At 44.5% G+C, this 24,349-nt stretch overlaps 1 protein-coding gene across 2 annotated transcripts in view; it reads left to right on the top strand.

Moving 5' to 3' along the window:
• LOC145353860 (proto-oncogene tyrosine-protein kinase Src-like) overlaps positions 1 to 24,349 on the top strand; it is a 186,635-nt gene that overhangs the window by 89,503 nt on the left and 72,783 nt on the right. For both annotated transcript variants that reach the window (XM_080204761.1, XM_080204760.1), the window contains exon 2: positions 464 to 733. In XM_080204761.1, coding sequence (XP_080060887.1) covers positions 472 to 733 — 262 coding nt within the window. In that variant the 5' untranslated portion in view covers positions 464 to 471. The remainder of the gene's footprint in view (positions 1 to 463; positions 734 to 24,349) is intronic.

The following is a 24,349-nucleotide window of genomic DNA, read 5'->3' as shown; positions in this document are numbered from 1 at the left end:
GTAGGCAAATCCAGCCCTTCGAGCCTGCTCTGCCATTCAATCAGATCATGGCTGATCTCTCCCTGGTCTTAAATCCACCTTCCCGCCTGTTTGCCATATCTCGCTAATCCATTTTTAAAATCAGAAATATATCTATTTCCTTTTTCTTGAAACCATTTTGATACCACCACACCATGGGGAAGTGAGTTCCACAAATTCACCACCTTCTGTGAGAAGTAGTTCCTTCTCACTTCTGACTAAAATCTACCACCTCTTAAACTATACCTAAGACCTCTTGTTGTAGAATTACAATATTACAAAGTTTCTTCTATTATTATAACTTCTTAAATTTTTAATCTTCGCTGTCATTGAAACACAAATTGTCCATAAGATCAGAGAGAAAGAATAGCAAATTTAATGGTGAACATTTTTCTTTTTAAAAGAACAGTTCTGATTATGAGTAATTTTGACCCTTGTTTCATAGGTTTTACAATGGGGAGCAGTAAGAGCAAGCTGAAAGATGCTTCTCTGAAGCCAAAGACTGGCGAGAACAGCATTCTGTCCAGCACACAGAATCTACGTTACGGACTTGATCCAACGCAAGAATCGCAGACAACTCCCGCAAAGGCTTCAGGCCTGGATAAGAACAGTGCCAATGTTACACCATTTGGGGGAACCACAGAATCAACGCTCTTTGGTGGGGTTATTTCGTCAAATGCATCTTCACCATCACAACGAACAGGCCAACTGGCAGGTTAGTACAGGGCACTGGAGCTGTGGGGTGGTTGTGGGAGAAGGAGAGAGAACGTTTCATACATTAGCAACCCTTAATTAATTTGAAAACATCACAATTACCATTTGTTATAAATCGGGGAGCTTCCCTACCGATAGTCTAAATGCTCAACTTCTTGAAGCTAAGATACAGTATATAGTTTTGGCTCAATGTAGGTAAGATGTCCTTGGAGGTGGTGTGTGGCAATTCACCTAACTACCAAGAGTTAAATTATGAGGATTGTCAGGAACTGGGCCTGCTGAATATGGATGACTAAAGGGTGCTCTAATTATGGTTTTCAGGTGCTTGAAAGATTGATAGGTGGAGGGAAAATATTTTCTCTGGTGGGGCAGCCCAAAACAACAGAGGCTAACCTCAAAACTCGAGTTAGGTCATTCAGGAATGATTTTGGAAAGGATTTCATCACTCAAAGGGTAGATCATATTGAAAAATGAGGTTGATAATTTTTTTGTTTGGGAAAAGTATTAAGGGTTCAGGAACCAAGGCAGGTAGATGAAGTTAAAGTACAGATCAACCATAATCTGCCAAAATGGCGGATCAGGCTCAAAGAGGCCCAGTAGATTACTCCTAGGACATTTCTTGAAGATGCTGCCCTTCAGGCTTTTTTCTATTCATTGTTGGGACATAGGCATCGCTGGCTGGTCTACATTTACTGCCCATCCCTAGTTGTTTGAGGGCAGTTGTCAGTCAACCACATAAACTTTATTTATTCATCACAAGTAGGCTTACATTCATACTGCAATGAAGTTATTGTGAAAATCCCCAAGTTGCCGCGTTCTGGCGCCTGTTCGGGTACACTGAGGGAGAATTTAGCATAGCCAATGCACCTAACCTTCATATCTTTTGGACTGTGGGAGGAAACCGGAGCACATGGAGGAAACCCACAGAGATACGGAAAGAATGTGCAATCTCCACACAGACAGTGACCCAAGCCGGGAATCTCATCTGGGTTCCTGGTGCTGTGAGGCAGCAGTGCTAACCAGTGTGCCACTGTGCTGCCCCCATTGCTGTGGCTCTGGAGTCCCATGTAGGCCAGATCAGTTAAGGATGGCAGATTTCCTTCCCTAAAAAACGTTAGAGAACCAGATGGGTTTTTCTGGCAATGATTTCATGGTCATCAGTAGATTCTTAATTCAAGATATTTTTTATTGAATTCAAATTACAATGTATTTCATTGTGCAGGTAAGAAAAGTAGGTGTACAATGTAACTAATTCCTCATAAATCACTTGGTGATATTTGGGAGATGTGATGAAGTATGTAAATATGAATTTGTTCCTTTAGAAAGTGTTTAATTGCAAGCGAGGGTGACCTGTACAGAACATAGAACATTACAGCGCAGTACAGGCCCTTCGGCCCTCGATGTTGCGCCGACCAGTGGAACCAGTCTAATGACCCTCTAACCTAAACTGTTCCAATGTTATCCACATGCCTATCCACTGCCCATTTGAACGCCCTTAAAATTGGCGAGTCCACAACTGCTGCAGGCAGGACATTCCACGCCCTTACTACCCTCTGAGTAAAGAACCTACCTCTGACATCCGTCCTATAACTACCACCCCTTAATTTAAAGCTATGTCCCCTCATGTTAGCCATCACCATCCGAGGAAAGAGGCTCTCACTGTCCACCCTATCCAATCCTTTGATCATCTTGTTTGCCTCAATTAGGTCACCTCGTAACCTTCTCTCTAATGAAAATAACCTCAAGTCCCTCAGCCTTTCCTCATAAGACCTTCCCACCATACCAGGCAACATCCTGGTAAACCTCCTCTGCACCCTTTCCAATGCTTCCACATCTTTCTTATAATGCGGCGACCAGAACTGTACACAATACTCCAGTGCGGCTGCACCAGAGTTTTGTACAGTTGTAACAAGACCTCATGGCTCCGAAATTCAATCCCTCTACCAATAAAAGCTAACACACCGTTCTTAACAACCTTATCAACCTGGGTGCCAACTTTCAGGGAGCTATGCACGCGTACCCCAAGATCTCTCTGCTCGTCAACACTAGCCCTATATTCTGTACTCCTGTTATTCTTACCAAAGTGAATCACCTCACACTTTTCCGTATTAAACTCCATCTGCCACCTCTCGGCCCAGCTCTGCAGCTTACCTATGTCCCTCTGCAAACTGTAACATCCATCCTCACTGTCTACAACTCCTCCAACTTTGATGTCGTCAGCAAATTTACTAATCCATCCTTCTACACCCTCATCTAGGTCATTTATAAAAATGACAAACAGCAGTGGCCCCAAAACAGATCCTTGAGGTACACCACTTGTAACTGAACTCCAGGTTGAATATTTCCCATCAACTACCACCCCCTGTCTTCTATCAGCTAGCCAATTCCTGATCCAAACTGCTAAATCACCCTCAATCCCATGCATCTGCATTTTCTGCAATAGCCTACAATGGGGAACCTTATCAAACGCTTTGCTAAAATCCATATACACCACGTCAACTGCCTTACCCTTATCCACCTCTTTGGTCACCTTTTCAAAAAACTCTAAGGTTTGTGAGGCATGACCTACCCTTCAAAACCGTGTTGACTATCCCTAATCAATTTATTTCCCTCTCGATGATTATAAATCCTATCCCTTATAATTCTTTCCAAAACTTTGCCCACAACAGAAGTAAGGCTCACCGGTCTATAATTCCCAGGATGGTCTCTACTCCCCTTTTTGAACCAGGGGACAACATTTGCTATCCTCCAGTCTTCCGGAACTATACCTGTAGCCAATGATGACAAGAAGATCAAAGCCAAAGGCTCTGCAAACTCCTCCCTAGCCTCCCAGAGAATCCTAGGGTAAATCCCTCCAGCCCAGGGGACTTATCTATTTTCATACTCTGAAGAATTGCTAACACCTCCTCCTTATGTACCTCAATCCCGTCTAGTCTACCACCCGGTATCGCAGTATTCTCCTCGACTACACTGACATTTTCCTGCGTGAATACTGACGAAAAATACTCACTCAGTGCCTCCCCTATCTCTTCAGGCTCCACGCACAACTTCCCACTGCTGTCTCTGACTGGCCCTAATCTTGCCCTAACCGATCTTTTGTTCTTGACATACCTGTAGAAAGCTTTAGGATTTTCCTTGATCCTATCCACCAAAGTCTTCTCATGTCCTCTTCTAGCTCTTCTTAACTCTCTCTTTAGCTCCTTCCTGGCTAATTTATAACTCTCCAGTGCCCTAACTGAGCCTTCACGTCTCATCTTTACATAAGCCTCCTTCTTCCTCTTCACCAGAGATTCAACTTCCTTAGTACACCATGGTTCCCTTGCTTGACCACTTCCTCCCTGCCTGACAGGTACGTATTTATCAAGGACTTGCAGTAGCTGCTCCTTGAATAAGCTCCACATTTCAGATGTTCCTAGCCCCTGCAATTTCCTACTCCACCCTATGTATCCTAAATCTCGCCTAATAGCCTCATAATTACCTTTCCCCCAGCTATAACTTCTGCCCTTCGGTATATGCCTTTCCCTTTCTATCACTAAGGTAAACGTAACCAAATTGTGGTCACTATCACCAAAGTGCTCACCTACCTCCAAGTCTAACACCTGGTCTGGTTCATTACCCAGTACCAAATCCAATGTAGCCTCACCTCTTGTTGGCCTATCTACATACTGTGTCATGAAACCTTCCTGCACACATTGGACAAAAACTGACCCCTCTAATGTGCTTGAACTATAGCTTTTCCAATCGATATTTGTAAAGTTAAAGTCCCCCATAACAACTGCCCTGTTACTTTCGCACCTATCCAGGATCATCTTTGCAATCCTTTCCTCTACATCTCGAACTTTTTGGAGGCCTATAAAAAACTCCCAACAGTGTGACCTCTCCTTTCCTGTTTCTAATCTCAGCCCACACTACTTCAATAGACAGGTCCACATCAAACGTCCTTTCTGCCACCGTAATACTGTCCTTGACTAACAATGCCGCGCCTCCCCCTCTTCTACTACCTCCTGTGCTCTGACTGAAACATCTGAATCCCGGAACTTGCAACAACCATTCCTGTCCCTGCTCTATGTCTCTGTAATGGCCACAACATCGAAGTCCCAGGCACCAATCCAGGCTGCAAATTCGTCCACCTTATTGTGTATGCTCCTCGCATTAAAGTATACACACTTCAAACCACCCTCCCGCCTGCCAATACACTGCTGTGACCTAGAAACCTTATCCATGACCTCCCTATTCTCATCCTCCTGTACATTGGCGCTACAATTCAGGTTCCCATACCCCCCTCTGAATCAGTTTAAACCGCCCCCCCCGAAGTAGCTGCTCTCAGCTGGACGAGCAGTGATAGCAGCTTTCATACTTTTGGCCTCATGAGAGGAAAGGATAGTCAGATTTAGGGGGTTATGCAGATTTTCATGTGTGAACCCGGACAGTGGATGCCACAGCCTTTTGAATCATGGGATATCACAGCTGAGCCCAATCCTGTCAAAGCCCAATGAACAATTTTTCTATCGATAAGCACTGAATGGTAACCAGGAATTGGCACCCTATGTTCTTTTAACTCTCCCTCCCTTATGTGGGGCTGTTGAATCTTCCTGTTCCATGCCGCCTTAAAAATATTAATTGACTTGTGATTAACAGTGTACACGTGCCCCCGAATAATTGGTATGCATCATTCCATGGCTGGTGTACAAGTTAATGTCACGTAGTGCCCACTGGGCACTGCAGGGGCTGGGGTGCGTTATTGACCCCTTTCAATCCCATTTTAGTTTGATGTTTGAGGTTTCCTTTCCACATTGCTTCCCTTCTTTTTGGGGACTGCCCCTTTTTGATTCACCCCTCAGTTAATTTGATTTAGCTTAGTTGTTTTTGCCGAAAGGATTGACTACAGCTGACGTGTATAAAAATTCAGTACCAGTCAGTCGACGCATGTGCTGTGTGGTTACGGATCTCTGCGTGTTGAGCAATTTTGATCCATTTAATTTGCCCTGTAGTACCAAGTGAGTCTGAAGTGCGCAGGATGAAGCACAGCTGAGCAGACGCTGCAGCTTTTCTTCATTTTAGATGAACTACAACGGGAAATAACAGGCAGTGGAACCTGAAAAGTAGTTCCCCCCCCCCCCCAACCCCCACCACCCCTGTTTCATTGATATTCTAATATGTCCTGTACAAATGAAGATCTGTTGGAGAGTACTGCGCCCATCAAATTGATTTTGTATTTCAAGAGATGCTTGTCTGTCTGATCGATGACACAATTGTACAGCGATCGATATACAGTGGACACAATCTGCTCCACCAGTAACCTTACTTAATACCTTGAAAGAAAAGGTTTGCTGTCTGGCTGTGCAGTGTTGATATGATTTTCTAAAAATTACTTACCACCAATTATTAAATATCGGGAATGAGTGGTGTGGTTGATTAACACGCTGTTGTCTCAACTTCTACCACCTAACGAGGTGCAAATCTTCCCTCGTCTGTTGGCTGTCGCACTCCTTTTCTTCAGTTTTCTCGGCTGACGGGAAGAAAAACGCTCCCAATTTAGTACCAGTGGGCTTTGCCGGTTGGTAGCTCTTTTATGCTTCAGTGCAGCACGGTGGGAGTGCTGAATGGTCAGAAATAGTAGTCTCAGAATGAGAAACAAACCAAGGTCCTGTCTGTTTCTTAAAGGGAATGTGAAGAACTGTGATGTTCTTCAGTGCTCTGATGAAGGGTCTTCTAGACTTGAAACATTGGCTCTGTTCTCGCTCCACAGATGCTGTCAGACCTACTGAGATTTTCCAGCATTTTTCTGTTTTTGTTTAAGATTCCAGCATCCGCAGTATTTTGCGTTTTTGGATGTACTGCAGTTGTGTAATGGTTGGGATTGAAGCACATTATTGAGGCATAATCCAAAAGCATTAAATCTAACTCATCACATCCATGACTCAACTGGAAACCATTGTTTGTAGTCGAAATATGCTCTCTAATTCCTGTGCTAGCCCACTGAGCAGAAGATCGTAAATCTTCACAGTGAAAGACATGCTTGCGCAAAATTGGCTTCTGGTGATTAAGCAAACATTTGGCACTGTGATTAGCACTGCTGCCTCACAGTGCCAGGTACCCAGGTTCACTTCCTGGCTTGGGTCACTGTCTGTGCAGAGTCTTCATGTTCTCCCAGTGTCCGCGTGGGTTTCCTCCAGGTGCTTCGGTTTCCTCCCACAGTCCGAAAGACATGCTGGTTAGTTGCAATGGCCACGCTAAATTCTCCCTCAGTATACCGGAACAGGTGCCGAAATGTGACGACTAGGGGGTTTTCACAGTAACTTCATTGCAGTGTTAATATAAGCCTGCTTGTGACGGTAATAAGTAAACTTAAAATTTCTTCATATTTTCTCAGCTTGGTCTTTTGGGTGAGGTGCACATTGTTTGCGTGCGTGCCATCTTCATAGGACTCTTGGAAACACCTTTTGGTAATAGCAGGGAAGCAGCTTATTTTTGCACAGAGATAAATTTCAGGACAAAGTTTTAAAATGAGCGATGTTCACGGCGTGGTGACCATCAGCCTAATCTGTGATGGAGCACAGTGAACATGCAGTTGCTGAGGATTTCATGGAATCATAGAATCCCTACAGTGCAGAGGGATACTATTTGGCCCTTTGAGCCTGCACTGACAACTATCTCACCCAGGCCCTATCTCCATAACCCATGTATTTACCCTGCTAATCCCCCTGACACTAATTTAGATGGTCAATCAACCTAACCCCACGCATCTTTTGATGCAGAGAGAATTAATATGCAGCTGCTGAGCAGCTCATTGAGTTAATAGATCATCAGCAAATCGGACAAGTAGATTCCATATTGATTTTGTTCTCCTCCCCCTGGCTCTACTGCAGCGTGTTGTGTCTGGGATTTCACATTAGGCTCAGACGTCTGGAACAGTTTGTTCTTGCTGGGGATTTTGCTTCATTTTGGTTTTCCTCCCAGTTTAATATTTTCAGCACAAATGTGATTTTACAGCCTGCGTTCGAAATGCGATACCTGCCTCTGCTTAAACATTGCCAGATATAAAGAGATCGGGGGATTGGAAGTAATTGTCAGGGTAGTGACAACAAGGAATGGATTTGAGAAAATAAATGCACAGATATAGCTTGATACTCCACTGGTGGTACAGTGGTTAGCACTGCTGCCTCACAGCACCAGGGACCCAGGTTCAATTCCCGGTTTGGGTCACTGTCTGTGTGGAGTCTGCATATTCTCCTCGTGTCTGTGTGGGTTTCCTACCACAGTCTGAAAGACGTGCTGGTTAGGTGCATTGACCATACTAAATTCTCCCTCAGTGTACCCGAACAGGCACCGGAATGTGGTGATTAAGGAACTTTCACAGTAAATGTAAATCTACTTGTGACTAATAAATAAACTTAACTTAGCATTTTTTACGTATCTGTTTCTATAAAAATGGGCACCTGAAAATAAGTATTTGATGGACATCTGTGTGTAAGTATTGAACAGAAATAGTGGAATAAGTCATTCACTGTGATGAGTGCTTGTAATTACACTGTATGAAGAAGTAGACTGCATTGAACTTGTATAATGTTTGAAATGATACTTGAAACTTGTACATCTGATGTGCTAAGTGTAATTTTACAAAATGTAAATTAAATTACTCCCAATCCCCCAATCAAAGCATTGGCTTTGTAACTTCAAGAATGAAGTAAAAAAGCTGTTTTAAAGCATAACAGGAAAGGGCAAGAAGCACAAGTCCCATAGGATAATTTTCCGAAAATGTCATCCCAGTGATCAACATCACCCACAAGAATAAACACCCTGAATTTGGACACTGGGCTGCCATTTCACAATTGAAATAAGTCAGCAGAGGCCAGTATCCATTCACTGGATTCCCTTTTATTTGCAAATTCTGTTTAAGCTCATAAGAGTGTTTTCAAGTTCCAAGACAGCATCCGGAATACCAGTAGACTTGCCACTCCCAGTTATATATACAAAAAAGGCCCCCTAGTTGGACAAGCAATAAAGAGCTCAATCAGGGAGTTCATATTCTAAGAGGCTAACCTCAATGGCCAAGTTGAAGTCATTCCACAAATCAATCCCCATCTGCATGCCTCACAGGTGGCACAGTAGTTGGCACAGTGGTTGGCACTGCTGCCTCACAGCACCAGGGATCCTGTCTGTGCGGAGTCTACACATTCTCCCCATGTCTGCATGGGTTTCCTCCAGGTTCTGTGGTTTCCTCCCACTGTCTGAAAGACGTGCTTGTTCGGTGCATTGGCAGGGCTAAATTCTCCCTCAAGTGTACCCAAGCAGGCGCTGGAGTGAGGTGACTAAGGGATCTTCACAGTAACTTTATTACAGTGTGACTGTAAGCCTACTTGTGACTAATAAATTAACTTCAGCTTAAGCTTTTCATGCATGACCAACATTTATTAGCAATGACTACACTGAGAAATCATGGGGGCTGTGCTGGGTGGGGGTGATTGTACACCCAGATTCCTGAAATGCATTCCTGGTGGATGAAGTGTTTCAGCCAGTAACAACTTTATGTCAGTGCAAGCTTTCTGATGTCAGTGGTTGTCTTTCTGAAAGTTCCTGTGATTTCAGTGAAAGAGAAATGGATGACCTCTGAGACAGGCAGGCAAGCCACTTCTCTTGAATGGTAGCTAAATTCCGAATTTCTCTCTTTTTCCGTGATTCTGGTTCCCTGTGCAACCATCTCCTAATTTGGCTCAAATTTTGTTTGATGATGCTCATGTGGTTTGCTTCGAGTTACTTTACCACAGGGCAGTGTGCGAGATGTTGTTGGAAGAATTCTTAGCGAGAAAGACTTGCATCCAATCATGAGCTGCTTTTGATGATCACTGGACATCTTGAAGTACTTTACAACCAAAGAAGCATTCTATTGAAGTATTGAGATGTAGCCATTCTTATAATGTAGGAGAGGGAGGCAGCCAGTTTATACACAGCAAACTGTCACAAGTAACAGTGTGATAATCTGTAGTGTCAATTGAGGGATAAATGTTTGATTTTGATTTGATTTACTATTGTCACATATACAGCGAAAAGTATTATTTCTTGCGCTATACAGACAAAACATACCATTCATAGAGAAGGAAAGGAAAGAGTGCAGAATGTAGTGTTGCAGTCATAACTAGGTTGTAGAGAAAGATCAGCCTCATGCGAGGTAGGTCCATTCAAGAGACTGACAGCAGCAGGGAAGAAGCTGTTCTTGAGTTGATTGGTACGTGATCTCAGACTTTTGTATCTTTTTCCTGAAGGAAGAAGGTGGAAGAGAAAATATCCGGGGTGCGAGGGGTCCTTAATTATGCTGGTTGCTTTGCTGACGCAGTGGGTTGGCTCAAGTCCCAGGGGACTGTTTGAAATACTGGCATGGGAACTTCTACATCCACGTGAGAGAGGGTACAGGACCTTGATTTGATGTCCTACCTGACAGACGTCACTCCGTCAATGCTGCTGTAAAGTGTTAGCCTCAGCTTTTCAATTCGGTCCTGGGTTCTTAGGTATTGAACCCACACCTTCTGACTCAGAAGACCAAATGGTGCCAATTGAGCCATTGCTGTGCAATATTATTGAATTTTACTCTTTAAAGTTCTTGAATGTTCCTATTTTCTAATAAGCAAACTATGGATTATCCACCATCTTCAGTGAAATGGTGTGAAGTAAGATTGCTGAAGAAAAGATTTGCTGTTAGGAAGCTTTTGTCTTTTCACATTCTGACCCCAAGCAAGTTAAGCATCCAGAATACATGTCAATCACTCGATGATGAAAAAGGAACGGGGGGTAGAGTGTGAAAGTAAGCTAGCAGGGAACATAAAAATTGACTATAAAAGTTTTTGTCGGTATGTAAAGAGAAAAGGATTGTCAAAAACAAATGTTAGGCCCCTTACCTTCAGAAAGAGAGGAATTCATAACAGGGAGCAAAGAAATAGCTGAGGAACTAAATTCATACTCTGCGTTTGTCTTCACAAAGGAAGATGTGAATAATGCATTAGAAGTTCTGGGAAACACAAGTTTCAGTGAGGAACTGAAGGAAATCGGTATTAGTAGAGAAATGGTTTTGGGGAAATTAATGGAATTGAAGGCAGATAAATCTTCAGGGCCTAATAATCTTCATCCCAGAGCACTTAAGGAGTGACCTTAGAAATAGTAGATCTATTGGTGGTCATCTTCCAAAATTCTTTGGACTCTGGAATGGTTCCTACGGATTAGAGGGTAGCTAACATAAGCCTGCTTTTCAAAAAGAGAGGTAGTGAGAAAACAGGAAACTATAAATCAGTGAGCCTAATGCTGATTAGCTGATAGGAAGCAGAGTTGGAATAAATGGGTCTTTTTTCCAATTGGCAGGCAGTGACTAGTGAGGTACTGCACGGATCTGTGCTGAGATCCCAACTGTTCACTACATATATATTAATAATTTGGAAGAAGCAACAAAATATATTGTCTCCAAATTTGCAGATGATGCAAAGTTGGGTGAGCTGTGAGGAGGATGCTGAGATGTTTTAGTGTGATTTGGGCAGACTGAATGAGTGGGCATGTACATGGCAAATGCAATATAATGTAAATACATGTAAGGCAGGCTATTATTGAATGGGTGTAAATTGAGAGAGGTGGATACTCAGCGAGACCTTGAAGTCCTCATGTATTAGTTGCTGAAAGTAAGTGTGTAGATACAACAGGCAGTAAAGAAGACCAATGTTATGTTGGCCTTCATGGCAAAAGGGTTTGAGTATAGAGATAGGGATGCTGTACTTTAAGAAACAAAAACATAAGAGCAGAATTAGGCCACTCAGCCCATTGAGTCTGCTTCGCCATTCAATCATGGTTGATATTTTTCTCATCCCCATTCTCCAGCCTTTTCCCCATAACCACTGATCCCCTTATTAATCTAGAACCTACCTAACTCTGTCTTAAAGTCACTCAGTGACCTGGCCTCCGCAGCCTTCTGTGGTAAAGAGCTCCACAGATTCATCACTCTCTGGCTGAAGAAATTCCTCCTCATTTCTGTTTTAAAGAATCGTCCCTTCAGCCTGTGGTTGTGCCCTCTGGTTCTAATTTTTCTTATCTTGGAAACATCCTCTCCATGTCCACTCTATCCAGGCCTTGCAGTATCCTGTAAGTTTCAATAAGATCCCCCCCCGCCCCATCCTTCTAAACTCCAATGAGTACAGACCCAGGGTCCTCAACTGTTCTTCATATGACGACCTCTTTATTCCAGGGATCATTCTTGTGAACCTCCTTTGGATCCTTTCCAAGGCCTTAGATGTGGGGCCCAAAACTGCTCACAATACTCCAAATAGACTCTGACCAGATCATTATACAGCCTCAGAAATACATTCCTGCTGTTATATTCTAGTCCTCTCGACATGAACACTAACATTGTATTTGCCTTCCTAACTGTCAACTGATGTTAAACTTAAGAGAATCTTGAACAAGGACTCCCAAGTCCCTTTTGTGTTTCTGATTTCCTAAGCATTTCTCCATTTAGAAAATAGTCTGTGCCTCCATTCCTCCTTATAAAGTGTACACGCTCACACTTTTCCACATTTTGCCCATTTTCCTAACCTGTCCAAGTCCTTCTGCAGCCCCCCTGTTTCCTCAATACCACCTGTCCCTCTACGTTTCTTTGTATCATCAGCAAACTTAGCTTCAGTGCCTTCAGTTCCTTCTTCCAAATCGCTAATGTATATTGTGAAAAGTTGTGGTCCCAGCACTGACCCCTGAAGCACACCACTAGTCATTGGCTGCCATCCTGATAAAGATCTCTTTATCCCCAGTCTCTGCCTTCTGCCAGTCAGCCAATCCTTTATCTACGCCAGAGTCTTACCATTAACACTATGGGCTCTTATTTAACAGTCTCCTATGTGGCACCTTTTCAAAGGCCTTTTGGAAATCTAAATAAATCACGTCCATTGATTCTTTTTTATCTAACTTCCCTGTTACCCCCTCAGAGAACTCTAATAGATTCGTCAGACATGACCTCCCCTTGATGAAGCCGTGCTGACTCAGTCCTACTTTATCATGCACTTCCAAGTACTCCGCGATCTCATCTTTAATAATGGACTCTAAAATCTTGCCAAGGACTGAAGTCAGGCTAACTGGCCTATAATTTCCTGACTGCTGCTTCCCTCCCTTTTTAAATAGCAGTGTTACATTAGCTGTTACATTAGTCCTTTGGGACCCTCCCTGTCTCCAGTGATTGCTGAAAGATTGCCACCACAATTTCCTCAACTATCTCCTTTAGAACCCTGGGGCGTAGTCCATCCAGTCCAGGTGACTTATCTACCATCAGCCCTTTCACTTTCCCCAGAACCTTTTCCTTAATGATGACCACTACACTTTCCTGGAATTCTGGCATCCCACTGGTGTCTTCCACCGTGAAGACTGATGCAAAGCAAATATTCAGTCCCTCTGCCATTTCTTTGTCTCCTATTATTACTTCTCAAGCCTCATTTTCCAGTGGTCCAGTGTCTATTTTTGCCTTTCTCTTACCTTTCATATTTTGGAAAAATTCTTTCTATCTTCTTTTGTATTACTAGCTAGCTTCCACTCATATTCCATCTTCTCCCCCCTTATTGCTTTTTTAGTTGTCCTCTGCTTGCTTTTAAAGTCTTCCCAATCCTCTGGCTTCCCACTAATCCTCTCCACTTTGTTTGCTTCTTCTTTTGCTTTTATGCTGTCCTTGACTTCCCTCATCAGCCATGGATGCTTCGTCCTCCCCTTAACATGTTTCCTCCTCCTTGGGATGAATTTCTGTTGTGCCTCCCAATAACGCTCAAAAACTTCTGTCATTGCTATTCCAAAATCTTCTCAGCTAGACTCCCTTTCCAATCAACTCTGGCCAGCTCCTCCCTCATGTCTTTGTAGTTACCTTTATTTAATTGTAATAATATTACATCTGATTCCAGCTTCTCCCTCTCAAACTGCAGGGTAAATTCTATCATATTGTGGTCTCTGCTCCCTAAGTTCCTTAAACAAGTCTACCTCATAACGAATCACTAAATCCAGAATTGCCTGTCACAAGCGGCTCCAAAAAAACCATCTCTTAGACATTCCACAAATTCCTTTTTTTGGTATCCAGTACCTACTTGATTTTCCCAGTCCACCTGCATATTGAAGTCCCCCATGATTATTATAATATTGCTTTTTTTTAATGCCTTTTCTATCTCCTGACTTATTTTCTGTCCCACATCCTGATCACTGCCAGGGGGCCTGTTCACAACTCCCATCAGGGTCTTTTTATCTTTGCAATTCCTCAACTCTACCCACAGAGATTCTATAGCACTTCTTGCCATCGATTTAATTGTCCTGCAGTTGTATAGGTTGCTGTTGAGGCCACACCTGGAGTATTGTGTACTTATCTGAGGAAGGATGTCTTTGCTATAGAGGGAGTGCAGTGACGGTTTACCAGGCTGATTCCTGGGATGGCAGGGTTGTTAAATGAGGAGGGGCTAAATCGGTTAGGATTATATTTATTGGCGTTTAGAAGAGTGAGAGGGGATTGTGTAGAAACTTATAAAATTCTAACAGGGTAGATTCAGAAAGAATGTTCCCAGTGGTGGGGGAGTCCAAAACTAGGGATCATAGTTTGAGGATAAGGGTTAAACATTTTAGAACTGAGGTGAGGAGGAATTTCTTCACCCAGAGAGTGGTGAATGTGTGGAATTCACTACCACAGGAAGTAGTTGAGGCCAAAATGTTGTGTGATTTCAAGAAGAAATCAGGTATAGTTCTTGGAGCTAAAGGGACCAAGAGATATGGGGGAAAGGTTATTGAATCTGATGAGCAGCCATGATCAAAATGAATGGCAGAGCAGGCTCGACGGGCCGAATTTTCTATGTACAATTGGCCTGGGTGTTGTTTTGGCCAATAATGTCACTATTTTTATTGCGGTATGTTGTTGTATCCTCTGCTATTTTTCGTTGGGGCTCAAATTGATGAAATTACCTTGCCATCTGCTCAGATGAGCTAACTATGAATCGGGAGGATGTGGCTGGATTCTTCCTTGATCTCTGCCCAAATGAACACGTCAGCAATGTTTTGGGGCTGGCATTTGTTTCTTCTGCTGTCCCGTAAGTTGGAGGCATGCATTTCCCGGGGAGGGAACCCAGGCACTGGGGAGATACCATAAATAGAAGACAAAGTCCACAAAAATGTTGTCTTATCTGGCCCAGATGTTCTCTCCTGCTCTTTAGTAATCGGCCAGCCTCCAAGAGGAGAAAATTGGTGCAACAGATGTGGCTGTAATAGTTTTCTGCTGCTTGCAAATTACCTGAAAAGACACACAGTTGCAGCTATAATTGCTTAAGATACTCAGAACACATCCACGATGCATTCTAACCAAACGTTTTGGCAGTACCAATACATCTGTCTTCTCATCGAGAAGCTAGGTTTGTGGTATCAAGTAATGATTTTGTGATTGCCCATTAATTAGATATTAACTTTTACCCATTCTCTTACACTTGCTCCTGAGAGTAAATGTTTCTCTGGCACCAATCCATTGCGTATACATTTTGCTTGATATTTGCTTTATAAACAGTAATTAGCGAGAACCATGCAGATTTATTCACCACTTACTTCATTCCCATGTTTCTACATTTAATGGTGGTGTTAAAGTACTGACTGTAATCAACATGGATCGAGTGGCAAACAATACAGGAAGTGTTTCCAGATGACTTATTTTGGTCGGCTCCGTCGTCAGGGGATCACACAGCCAATGAGTTTCCTACATTACGACAATTCGAAAGTGTTCATTGGCTGGAACATACTTTGGGAAGCCCTGAGGTTATGAAAAGTGCTATAGAAATGCACATGACTTTCTGTATGATAGCCACAAGATGGAAAAAGAGCTGCAGGAGCTGATGACTTGAGATGTCTAAGGTTCACTATGTGAGGCCGGGGGAAGGGAGAGACTTGCAACTGCCTCGTGGGGTAGCATGAGTAATGACCCTTACCATTACCATGAGTAATGACCCTTACCTTTACCATACCTCCGTGTGTAGAAAGATTTTGTGATTTTGGTCGGCACAGTAGCCAGCACCATAGGAGCAGAATTAGCCACTCGGCCCACCGAGTCTGCTCCACCATTCAATCATTGCTGATATTTTTCTGATTCCCAACCTCCTGTCTTTTCCCCATAACCCCTGGTCCCCTTATTAATCAAGAATCTATCGATCTCTGTCTTAAAGACACTCAATGACCTGGCTTCCACAGCCTTCTGTGGCAAAGAGTTCCACAGATTCAGCACTCTTTGGCTGAAGAAATTCCCCCTCATCTCAAATGACTTATTTTGGTCGACTCTGTAGCACTACTGCCTCACAGTGCCAGGGACCTGGGTTCGATTCCCAGCTTGGATCACTGTCTGTGCAGAGTCTGCACATTCTCCCCGTATGCGTGTGAGTTTTCTCCCACCATCCTAAAGATGTGTTGATTAGGTGCATGGGCTGTGCTAAATTCCCCCTCAGTGTACCTGAACAGGTTTCAGAGTGTGGCAACCAGGGGATTTTCACAGTAACTTCATTGCAGTGTTAATGTAAGCCTGCTTGTGACACAATAAATAAATTTGGACCTGTGTAAAATCCAATCCAGAAGTCAAATGTGCAGCCAAGGAGCAACATGTGGACGGCTGTACTGGTGAAAGTGAGCTGTCTAAATGATGGGGTATCTCCAAGACGAAACATCACAGTTCACTATTTCACCATTGGAGTAATGTTAGTATATATCAAGTGGCGAGCAACATCAGCTACGACCGTCAGATAGCATTCACTGAGCACAGGCCATCATTAGCTATAATCAAATCACTACTTGTCACCTGAAGATTGAAGATAGAGATTATTATTGATGCCAGTGAAGACAGAGGCCAAAATTGTATGAAAACTTCCCTCTGTGCTTGTGGAGAATTTGCCAGTTAGTGGGTGAAATCTTACCAAAAAATGGCCAAGAAATGGCAGAACTAGAGGGCACAGCCTCAAAATAAAGGGGGGGGGCAGTCTAGAACAGAGTTGAGGAGGAATTTCTTCTCTGAGGGTGGTGAATCTCTGGAATTCTCTGCCCATTGAAGTGATGGAGGCTACCTTGTTGAATATGTTTAAGTCACGGGTAGATAGATTTCTGATCGATAAGGGAATTAAGGATTATGGGGAGAGGGCGGGAAAGTGGAACTGATCCACTTCAGATCAGCCATGATCTTATTGAATGGTGGGGCAGGCTCGAAGGGCTAGATGGCCTACTCCTGTTCCTATTTCTTATGTTGTTTCTGGCGATAAAACCAGTGTGTTTCCCTCCAGCAAAACCGGCTGGTTTTCTCTCCAGATCTCACCATGCGCTGCCAAAAAAAAAATCAAGGGGAGGGGGCATGTTTCACGCTGTCACGCAGCGGGGTGGGGCCTCAACACGCCACCAAAGCCTGGCTGCACAGAGGGGTGCCAAATTTAAAGGGCGCCCTGATCAGAACAGCAATAAACCTCTCCACATTCCCCCCCCGCAGAGGTGTCAGGGGCTCCGACTCCCCCGACCCACGATCTTTCCACCCCTCCCTGGCCCCGATCATTGCCTTCCATCCCGCCCTCCTGCCCCTCGGAGTTGGAGCTGGCACCAGCTCCCCTTTCCCCAGATGAACACCGCCGGCATCCCCTGCTCTACTGCCTGCTCCGACCTGCCAGCACATACAAGTGAATACCCCCCCCCCTCCCCACTCCGAGGCATCCTACCTGCCCCTGGCAATGCCTGTTGGCACAAGTTAACACTGCCAGGTTGGCATGGGCCTGGTGCTTGTGATGGCAGTGCCATCACAAATAGGCTTACATTCACATTGCGCTGAAGATGCTGTGAAAATCCCCTAGTCGCCACACTCTGGTGCCTGCTCAGTTACACTGAGGGAGAATTTTGTGTGGCCAGTGCACCTAACCAGCACGTCTTTCAGACTTTGAGAGGAAACCAGAGCACCCGGATGAAACCTATGCAGACATGTGGAGAACATGCAGATTCCACACAGACAGTGACCCAAGCTGGGAATTGAACCCGGGCCTCTGGTGCTGTGAGGCAGCAGTGCTAACCGCTGTGCTACCATGCCGTCCCCCTTGGAACAAGTTGACAGAATAATTCTTGTCTCCTACACGCAATATTACTAGCTGAACAAGGCAGATCCTTGAAAGGTGAACAATCTATAGTGTATTTCAGTTCTCAAAGCAAGTTTCATTTCTCCACTGCGGTCCTTTCTGAAAATAGGCCAGAAAGCAGAGTTTGCCACATGTTCCAACTCTCTTTCCCATACTTGGTGATGCATTAAGGCAGACTTTCCATAGCTAGTAATTTCTGAAACAGGTTACTAATCTGTCACCAGGGGCTTATAGCTTGAGGGGTGCTGCTCCACATCAAGTGCAGCTGACCAGGAGACACTCCCACTCTTACCACCAGCCATTGTTGTGTTGGGAGGATTTGTAGGTTAACACAATCAATCTGGCTGAGTTATTAACACACTTTCCATGGTCATCAGATCCTGGGGTGGGAACTGAACCTGGGGCTTCAGGCTCAGAGACAGGGATGTTAACCACTGCACCAAGATCTCTGCTTGTGGCACATATGTAACTAAAATTGCCCATTGTTGTTTTGGGTACTGTGGGCTGAATTTTACTGGCGCCTGGGTGGTGGGAAGTGAAGCAATGTGCAGCCACTTTGGCATGGCTCCTTGAAACCTACCTGTTGTCAGGGAAGTCTCCCAGCAATGGACAAGGGGCGGGTATGGATTGGCTACCCACTCCACTGAGTTAGTACAATCTTGCAGTGCAGAAGGAGGCTCTTTGGCCTATCAAGTCTGCACCAACCACAATCCCACATAGGCCCAATCCTTATAACCCCATACATTTACCCTAGCTGGTCCCCCTAATACTAAGGGGCAATTTAGCATGGTCAATCTATCTAACCACAGATCTTTGGACTGTGAGAGGAAACCGGAGCACCTGGAGGGAGCTTGCGCAGACACAGGGAGAATGTGCAGACTCTGCACACACATTGATCCAAGCTGGGAATCAAACCTGGGTCCCTGGCACTGCAAGGCAGCGGTGCTAACCACTGTGCACCATTAAAGGTCCTAATTGAAGTCTTTGAGTGGGGCGGCCCTCTGCCACTTAAGGAGGTTGCCAGCTTAATGCGAGGTGGCCTCACTGAGGCAGTCACATGGTCATTGGAGCCAAGGACTACATAACTTAGAAGAGGCTGCAGGCAGGAAATTCAGCCCCTGTGGCCTAATTATCCCCCCCTCCACAATTACTTTCCCTTCTTCGTTGTCAGAGTATGCCACCTTTGGCCACCCTGAATATTTTATTTGAACATGTCTGTAGAGAGAGAGAGACGCTCCTTGTTCTCCACCCTTATTAAGCAGCACCCACCTGTCACTGGTCTGTGAGCTCTTCATTTGGACCTGGAAGTGTCTAATTAGCAGGTAATCTCCAGTAACATTGCCGAGCTGGTCTTGCCGCCTGCAAGTGCAGGCTTGGTCCTGACATCGGGGTCCCGAAATCTGTGAAAGAGTTCACCTGTGTGTGTGTGTCTCCCCCTCTCCCATTGCTGTGTTCAGAATTTACCAATCCAAAGATTTGTGGGTTAGTTTGATTGGCTATGCTAAATTGGCCCTCGTGTAGCAGGGTAAATGAGGGTTATGGGAATAAGGCCTGCATGGAACTGTGGTCACTACAGACTTGATGGGCCAAATGGCCTCCTTCTGTATTGTAGGAATTCTATGCAAATAATAATGAGATAAATGCCCACGACTTTATTAATGTGGAAATAACCCACAAATTTGTGGCAAAGAAGAGATACTCTGAGTTGTAATTGGCCACAAGTTTCTGGCAAGTTTGCCACGCTCTACGTTTAACCTCAGGAGAATAGGAGCTCGCACCTGCGAATTTCACAACTTTGCTGCATTTGCATAGTAAGTATGAATTAAATGTGCCACAAAATAAGTAAAAAGTCTGACAACACCAGGTTTTAATCCAACCGATTTATTTGATAGTAAACGCACAAGCTTGTGCGTTTACTATCAAATAAATCGGTTGGATTAAAACCTGATGTTGTCAGACTTTTTACTGTGTTTACGCCAGTCCAACGCCGGCATACCCACATCATGACCACAAAATAAGTGCCAGAGCTTACTGCATAAGGACCCTTTAATTACGTGATTTCTGTTCCTGCAATGCCGTTGTCTCTCTGTGGCCCAGAGAGGGAAAAATTTACACTGTGAAATCTCACTCCTGCAGCTAGCAAATTGTTTCTGCAAGTTTCTTAAACTGGAAAATGTAAACTAAAATAAATCTTGCTTTTGCCCTCTCCTCCCTCTCTCTCTCTGTGTTTTAATCCAATCAATCTTTTTTTATCTGTATTTTGCTTTCTGTATTTAATTTGACTGTAATTCACTTTATTTCCCTGTCTATTCGATTCTCTGTTGTTAAAGCTCATTGATTAAAGAAGATAGACTGTTGGTGCTACTGCTCACTGAGGTCCCAGTTGACTCTCATTACTGGTAGAGTTGAAGAGTAATGCCACTGCAAGGCGTCACGGTGTGTGCAAATGTGATGTCCTTGTGACACCGTTTCATGATCCCATTACAAGTAATTGCACTGCGGCCATCAATCAGTGTATTTATCAGCCCCCAGAAGCATAATGGTATTTCGGGCGGTCTCCGAATAGATATGGATCTTCTGGACTGCGATGCCCAAGACCAGAAACATCCATTGCACCCAGCCTTTGATGTCGCAATGCGAGACCTGCAAACATTGACAACTGTGGTGCAGTACAAAGTAAACAGTGCGGCACCCCCTAAGCACTGCACTGGAGTGACAGCCTTGACTTTGTGCTGATGGGACTTGGAACATGCAATCTTCTGATTCATAGGGGGGGGGAAACACCATTGCTGAACCACATCCGACACCAGGATATTGTTGATATAGAATCATAGAACCCTACAGTGCAGAAAGAGGCCCTTCGGCCCATCGAGTCTGCACCGACCACAATCCCACCCAGGCCTTACCCCCATATCGCTACACGTTTTACCCACTAATCCCTCTAACCTACGCATCCCGGGACACACTAAGGGGCAATTTTTGTATGGCCAATCAACCTAACCCGCACATCTTTGGACTGTGGGAGGAAACCGGAGCACCCGGAGGAAACCCACGCAGACACGAGCAGAACATGCAAACTCCACACAGACAGTGACCCGAGCCGGGAATCGAACCTAGGTCCCTGGAGCTGTGAAGCAGCAGTGCTAACCACTGTGCTACCGTATCGCCTGTATATGCTGGAGGAGCCAGTCAGAAGTCCAAAGGCAGCTCACAGCGTCACCAGATCAGAATAAAAAGATCGGCTAAGTGGCTCTGGAAGGTGCGTGAGGGGTAACAATAAGGTGGAAGTGGTGAGAGCAGTAGCTTTCTGTTATATTCAGAAACTGGCAGGCACTCTCCTGATCTTCCTGGTTTTACAACAAGACAAGTAAAAGTAATTTGACTGGCCTACTGTCTGATGTGGTCCCTTTAAAGACAACTGGTTCAGCTGCTTGATGAGAGAAGGGGCTGACCACATCGCGAACAGCGTATGCTACAATTATTCACAGACACAGTTGGCAAAGGGGCTTTAAGTTACTTATCAAGTGGGCACATGCCCTGGTGCATGCAGGGAAAGTATAACCAATTTTTAAAAAACGTATTAGTGTCACAAGTAAATTTGCTTGTTATGGGCAGCACGGTGGCACACTAGTTAGCTCTGCTGCCTCACAGTGCCAGGAGCCTGGGTTCAATTCCCGGCTTGGGTCGCTATCTGTGTGCAGTTTGCACGTTCTTCCCGTGAGTGTGTGGATTTCCTCTGGATGCTCCGGTTTCCTCCAAAGGTATGTGGGTCAGGTGCACTGGCTGTGCTATATTGCTGCTTAGTGTCCCAGGATGCGTAAATTAGAGGGATTAGCGGGACAAATATGTGGGGTTATGGGAATAGGGCCTGAATGGGATTGTTGTAGGCGCAGACTCGATGGGCCGAATGGTCTCCTGCACTGTCAGGTTTCTATGAACTCTGCAATGGATTTAATGTGAAAATCTGTTAGTTGTCACACTCTGGTGCCTGTTCAGGTACACAGAGGGAGAATTTAGCATGGCCAGTGCACCTAACCAGCACGTCTTTGAGACTATGGCAGGTGGCATGTCTCCATTACAAAAGGAGGATCAGCACAATTTAATCTCGAGGCGATATTGTTCATCGACGCAGAAAACAAATGTTTGTCTGGACAGTGAGGTCCTGGAAATGTTACTGCCTTTTTTTTGTTGGCGTAATTAACTATCTGATGAGATTGCATTTTCAGAGATTTCCTGTGATTGAGTTGAGTGTTATTAATTAAATGAAATGATAACTGGCATGAGTCAGAAGAATGAGGCCTCTGAAGTGTACAAATAATTGCTGAGAAGTTGTGAGGAAGGTTTTTTTTTTGCCTCGAATAGCACTGGCAGAAAACCAATGCAAAAGTTTCTGTTGGCGAGCAGAGAGACTATTGTCATGTCCCAGCGCCATCTGACAGCATTAATATTTCAAAGGCTGGGGGACACGTGGAAGCTGAGCACTAGCACTGCTCCAGTTCATTCATCCTCAAGCTGAGGAGTACAACTGGAATACAAAAAGGAAGTTCTGTTGCCCAAAGGTGCTTACACGCCTGAAATTCAGGTTTGATTTTGGTTTGAGGATTGAGGAGGAACCTTTCCTCCTTCTTCTCCACCCCCCACCTCCTCCCCATCAGCACCAACCTTTTAAAGTTTATTTATTAGTCACAAGTAGGCTTACCTTAACAGTGTAATGAAGCCACTGTGAAAATCCCCTAGTCCGCTATACTCCAGCGCCTGATGGGGTTACACTGAGCGAGAATTTAGCACGACCAATACACCTAACCAGCACATCTTTCAGACTGTGGGAGGAATCGGGAACACCCGGAGGAAACCCACGCAGACACGGGGAGAATGTGCAAACTCCACGAGCCTGGAAGCGAACCTGGGTTCCCTGGTGCTGTGAGGCAGCAGTTTTAACCAATGCAGCACAGTGCCTTCACCCCACAGAAATCAACCGATGTTTTTGCGTTATCCCGACTAGCATCTTTTCTACAGTAAATGTCACCACCACAGGTGTGAAAGGAAATGTTCCATTTGCCCCAGTGTGCTTGGACTGCGAATTAATTAGCTTTGCTGCCTACAGCTTTTCTGGGAAAATACGAACAGGGATTATGCTGCCAGTGACCTGCGCCTGTGATCTGTACAGAAGGCAGGGTGACTTTTCAAATCTTTAGAACTAGAATTTGTCCTTCCTCAGTTTCTGAAAGGTTAAACACACTGAAGCTCTACAAATCCAAACTGAATGACTCGTGCAAGAAGCTTTAAACTTTGATGTAAGCCTCTCCTGGTGTAGTTTCCTGCAACATCTGTATTTTGTCTCAATGCCCCACATTAACACATGCTATTGTGGATGCTATGCCAAGAGAAATTGGAATTGCAATAATCCGTTTTCTTAAATTGTTCTCCAGTTGTTCCACATTATCTGCTGCTTGCCCTTTTAAAGTTTATTTATTCATTAGTCATGAGTAGGGTCACATTAACACTGCAATGAAGTTACTGTGGAAAATCCCCTGGTCGCCACACGCCGGCACCTGTTCGGGTACGGCTGAGGGAGAACTTACATGGCTAGAGCACCAAACCAGCGTGCCTTTCGGACTGTGGGAGGAAACCCGAGCACCCAGAGGAAACCCACGCAGAAACGGGGAGAACGTGCAGGCTCCACACACACACACACACACACACACACACACACACACACACACACACACACACACACACACAGATCCAAACTGGGGATCGAACCCATGTCCTTGGTGCTGTGAGACAGCAGTGCTAAACACTGTGCCACCATGCTGCCCTGTAAATGAGAAAATACAGTTTTTACATTTGCTAGCCACTCTTTTATTTCTGTGTAGTGTTTGCATTTAAACTTGTCTGTTGCTATGTGTTTCTGTTCCCTCAAATACATATTTACACTTGTTTACGGGGGTTGGTGTCTCAATCTGGTTTCACAATACTCTCAGCTGAAGAGCTTTTCTTTCTTCGACAATGAACAAAGTTGCCTAGAGAAGGAAAGGTTGTGCTTTTTGCAACAGAACTGTGCCAGCTGCCGTATTGCTTCAAGTTTTCCTGTATGTGCTCAGGGCATGTGCCCACTGTGATATGTAATTTAAAGCCCCTTTGCCAACTGTGTCTGTGAATGATTGTAGCATACGCTGTTCAGATTGTGGTCAGCCCCTTCTCTCAGCGAGCAGCCAAACCAGTTGTTGTTAAAGGGATCACTTCAGACAGTATGTCAATTTTGTTTTAGTTGCCTTGCTGTAAAACCAAGGTGAGCAGGAGTACTCAAATTATAACTGAAGGCTACTGCTCTCACCTTATTGTTACCTCACCTGTACTTTCCAGAGCCACTTAGCTGATCTTTTCATTTTTTAATCTTTTTTATTCATTTGTGGGACATGGGTGTTGCTGACTGGCCAGCATCTGTTGCCAATCCCTAGTTGTCTGAGGGCGGTTCAGAGTCAGCCACTTTGCTG

This window comes from Carcharhinus amblyrhynchos, chromosome 16 (genome assembly GCF_965287045.1).
Source record: "Carcharhinus amblyrhynchos chromosome 16, sCarAmb.v2.hapA, whole genome shotgun sequence".
Lineage (NCBI taxonomy): Eukaryota > Metazoa > Chordata > Chondrichthyes > Carcharhiniformes > Carcharhinidae > Carcharhinus > Carcharhinus amblyrhynchos.
Note: the sequence above shows the minus strand (reverse complement) of the source record. Positions and strands in the feature narration are given on the sequence as shown.